Source organism: Tachyglossus aculeatus, chromosome 21, assembly GCF_015852505.1.
Source record: "Tachyglossus aculeatus isolate mTacAcu1 chromosome 21, mTacAcu1.pri, whole genome shotgun sequence".
NCBI classification, from domain to species: Eukaryota; Metazoa; Chordata; class Mammalia; order Monotremata; family Tachyglossidae; genus Tachyglossus; species Tachyglossus aculeatus.
The window spans coordinates 19344488-19349238 of record NC_052086.1 but is presented as its reverse complement, the minus strand read 5'-3'; the positions used below and the strand labels follow the sequence as shown (position 1 = coordinate 19349238).

General features: G+C 49.6%; 1 protein-coding gene across 1 annotated transcript in view; it reads left to right on the top strand.

Moving 5' to 3' along the window:
- Positions 1 to 4632: 4632 nt before the first annotated feature.
- Positions 4633 to 4751, top strand: part of LRRC75B (leucine rich repeat containing 75B) — a 47407-nt gene continuing 47288 nt past the window's right edge. Inside the window, 1 exon segment of the mRNA XM_038763777.1 lies at positions 4633 to 4751. This exon segment is cut by the window's right edge and continues 36 nt beyond it. Coding sequence (XP_038619705.1) covers positions 4633 to 4751 — 119 coding nt within the window.

The following is a 4751-nucleotide window of genomic DNA, read 5'->3' as shown; positions in this document are numbered from 1 at the left end:
CTAGTCACTTAACTTCTCTGGGCCTCAGTTACCTCATCTGTAAAATGGGGATTTAAGACTCTGAGCCCCCCGTGGGACAACCTGATCACCTTGTAACCTCCCCAGCGCTTAGAAAAGTGCTTTGCGCATAGTAAGCGCTTAATAAATACCATTATTATTATTATTATTATTATAATGTGGGGTGTGCCAGGTTGCAGGACCCCTCCTGGGAATTGAAGGGTAAAGTTTGAGCACCCCTTTTCCACACTTTCCTCTAGCCAAGTCCCTGTTTATTTCATGCAGTTCTTTTGCTATGCGGTAAAAAGGTATTTTTGCTCCTTACTTAGCCTTAAGGTTCCAGCAGCCGTCAGTGACCTAAGTGTTAGTGATAAAAGATGGTGGAATTTCAGTTGGCTTAGGGAGGAGTGTCCAGCTCACGCCATATGCCCTGACCAATCTCAGTCAATAGACGCCACTGTTCCCGGTTCTATGATCTCCCCAGTCCTGTTTGTAAAGTTGACGGTCCCTGGATGAAACCTTTTCAGGGAAACCTGGAAGAAGGAGTCCATCGCCACAGGCTGCTGAAGCCGAATCTCTTCTGTCACCTTTCCACATCCCTTGCCAACCGTCAGAACTGTTCAATCCGCACCAAGGGGAATGTCAGGCTGAAATGGTGCAAAATGGGGAAAGGAAATCCCTTCTCAGAGATTACAATGAGGATCCATAAGGGGCATTGTTGTCTGACTCATCAATGTTGCGGTAATGACATTTTCCTTGTTTGAAAGCCCAGGAAGGAGTTCAACCTTCAGAGAAGTGAGACTAGAGGATCTTACGGGAGCCAAATACAGTGGAAGGCCGCAATCAATCAATGGTCTTTATTGAGTACTTACTGTGTGTGGAGCACTGTATTAAGTGCTTGGGAGAGTACAGAGTTGGTGGACACGAGCCCTGCCGGCAAGAAGTTTAGAGGGAACATAGTTTTCCCAAGATGTTGAAACACTTTCAACCGCCTCTTTTTTTCTGGCCCAGGGCAGTCCCTTTCCCCCGGTGATGTCCTTTTCTCCTGACCTTCAGTGGCCCGTCCCATAGGCCCTACTCAAAGGTTCTGGGTTGGACAGATCTTTGGTTTATGCTCTTTTACCTCCAGGGAAAAAGCGTTGGCTTAGTGGAAAGAGTACGGGCTTGGGAGGATGTGGGTTCTAATCCTGGCCGCACCACTCGCCTGCTGTGTGACCTTGGGCAAGCCACTTAACTTCTCTGTGCCTCAGTTACCGCATCTGTAAAATGGGGATTAAAACTACGAGCCTCACGTGGGACAACCTGATTACCTTGTATCTACCCAGAGCTTAGAACAGCGCTTGGCGCGTACTATGCATTTAACAAATACCATAATTATCATTATTATTATTATCTTTTATGTGACGCAGTAGTGACCTAAAGAAGTTAAGCTTGTTCGGGAAGCAGCACGGTCTAGTGGAAAGAGCAGGGACTTGGGCTGCAAAACTGGCTCCGCCACTTGTCTGCTGTATGACCCTGAGCAAGTCGCTTTACTTCTCTGGGCCCCAGTCCTCTCATCTGCAAAATGGGGATTAAAATACCTGTCCTCCCTCCTACTTAGATTGTGATCTCCATGTGAGACCTGGTTATCTTATATCTACCGCCGCGCTTAGTACAGTGCTTGGCACATGATAACAATAATAATATTGTTGAGTGCTTACTTGGTTCACAGCACTGTAATAAGCGCTTGGGAGAGTATCATACAGTCCAATCATCAGCCGATACGCAGAATGGTCTAGTGGAAAGAGAATGAGCCTGGGAGACTGAGGACCTGGGTTCTAATCCCAGTTCTGCCACTTGTCGGCTATGTGACCTTGGGCAAATCACTTCACTTCCTCTGTGCCCCAGTACTGTCCTCTGCAAAATGGGGATTCAATACCTGTTCTCCTTCCTACTTAGGCTGTGAACTCCATGTGGCTTCTGATTTTCTTGCATTTACCCCGGCGCTTAGGATAGTGCTTGGTGCATAGTAAACGCTTAACAAATACCACAATTATAAGTAAAGCCACTATTGCCTGCCCCCAATCCCCTGCATTGCCCTGGGCCTGCTGGAGATTGCCGGTTGGCTGTGGCAGCTCTGAGCAGTTCTTTGGTAGCCCTGAGTTCAAAGTAAGCAAGGAGTCGCTCAGTGCCAATTAAAGCAGCACAGTGGCTGGAATTGAAGAGCTTCTGCTCCTCCAGTTCTTCCTCTCCTCCCCAACCCCATTTCCTTACCAGGATTTTCTAGTAGGAAATTTGGAGCCAGTCTGCCTGCCACTGCCAAGAACTAACCGCCACGTCATTTTTTTTGCCGGATCCATCGCTTCTAACGGCTCTCGGCACCAATTCTGGGAGGGTTATGGGGCGGTGCAGGAACCACCCCCTCAGCCAGAGTTCCAGCTTGGGGGACGGGGGTGGACAAATTGTTTTCACCCATTACTATTGATCTAAGGTTGGAATCCCAGGCCCATTTACTTCAGATCTCCAATTATGATCAATGGCATTTATTGAGTGCTTATTGCGTGCAGAGCACTGTACTAAGCTCCCTAGTGAGGACTGAGATCTTCTGAATGAGTCTAAAAAGCCCTCAAATCGGGTTTTTCTGACTCACTAGGCCTTCCTGCAGCGTGGCTCAGTTGAAAGAGTAGGGGCTTTGGAGGCAGAGGTCATGGGTTCAAATCCCGGCTCCGCCAGTTGTCAGCTGTGTGACTTTGGGCAAGTCACTTCATTTCTCTGTGCCTCAGTTACCTCATCTGTAAAATGGGATTAAGACTGTGAGCCCCATGTGGGACCACCTGATTACCTTGTAACCTCCCCAGCACTTAGAACGGTGCTTTGCACATAGTAAGTGCTTAATAAATGCCATTATTATTATTATTATTATTATTATCCCACTTGCTCTCCCCATTAGCCCCTGCACTCGAAATGACAAGACGGTCCCTCCGTTAACTGTTCTCCTATTCAGTTATGATGGAGGCTCCGATTTTTAATGACAGACCAACCTCAGTCCAGCTGTGAAGATTCACTCAGTTGCAAAGAGACCTAGAACCTGCAGGAAGGAATTGATTCTAAGGCTAGTGATTTGCGTAGGGCCACGCACACACTCTCGTTCCCACTCGCTGCGCTCTCGCTGGGGCAGTGAGGACAACAACAAACAAGAAGGTGGGCAGGGTTGCAGCACATTACCGTTTTTAATAGAGAGATAAACAGAGTAAGAGAAAGAAAGAGCAAGGAGGAGAGAGAAGAGGGAGAGAATGATGGGGGAGAAGGTAGGTCATTTTCATCCTGTTTGGGCTTCTAAGATTATTGCTCATCTCCTTTCCCCCATCTCTCTCTCTCTCTCTCCCTCACCCACTCCACCACCTCTGCTCCTCTCTTCTCCATGTTCAACTGACTGGAAAGCAGCATGGCCTAATGGAAAGAGCACAGGCCTGTGAGTCAGAGGAGCTGGGTTCTAATCCTGGCTCTGCCGCTTGTCTGCTGTGTGACCTTGGGCAAATCAGCTAACTTCTCTGTGCCTCTGTTACTTCATCTGTAAAATGGGAATTAAGATTGTGAGCCCAATGTGGGATACGGACTGTGTCTAACCTGATTATCTTGTATCTACCCCAGTGCTTAGCAAAGTGCCAGATACACTTAACAAATACCATTAAAAAAACAGAGGGAATTGCATTCTCCCTGAGATTGCTTCCTGGACGGGCCCCGATGCATTTCTGATGCAGCAGTATAGGTAAATTGCACAACCAAATATAATTATCTCCTCCATCTCTTCCTCCCTCCTCAGACTCTCTGTCCTCACAGATCTACTTCTTCCTTAGGGGCCAAATGCCAACCCAGGAACCCAACCCTGGCCCCCCAGTTGCCCTCACCCTCCGGAAACCTCCTCTGCAGATGTGGGGCAGCTAAGATTTGGGGCCGGGGAGCCGGGGGCCTCGGTGGGGAGGTGGAAGAGGGAAGAAATTGAAAGGGCTCAGACATTGGAGGGATGCCTCTGCTCCTCAGGCCCCAGATGGCAGTTCCAGCACCAGGCGTCTGGCACCACAAATCAGAGTACACCCGGCCTGAATACAGACAGAGTCCCCAGCCCAGGAGACAGCCCCCCTCGCTCCCTAATTATTACCCAGTCTGCGTCTGCGATCTCTGTTTCTCTGTCTCTCTGGTCCCTGCTGTCTCTTCTACTCACTGGTTCACTCAACAGCGCAGACACACACACACAGACACACATGAGCCCCAGATGTATGTGAACCCCCTCCCCCCCAAAACAGGAGCAATGTGCACACCCCCAGGGCCACAAGGACATGTTGGGCAAATCCTGCCCCAGTCCTTACCAGGGCAAAAACCAACCATTTATTCTTTAAAAGGAGGGAAAGAGAAGGGCGGGGGGGAGTCAGGCCCCTACCCAAAGTGAATCCGGTACCTCGTTTGTGGTCGATGCATGGAAAATTGGCGTGAGGATGGGAAGCCACGGGAGGTGGTGGGAGGGGGGGAGAGGGAAGGAGGGGAGAGGGAGTCCTTCCCTGGAGAGATCTCAGACATCTGCACATACTAATAATGCTCACTCGAGCCTTGATTGGGTACAGGAAGGCGACTGTCTCTCTCTCTGTGTCTGTCTGTGTCATGCATACACACAAGCACACACAACCCAGCGCCACAGACCCAGACACACACTGTCGGGGAAGCCCCGCCCGCAACCGGCTGAGCTCCAGCCCCCTTTTGTTCCTTCTTCGAATCCGCGG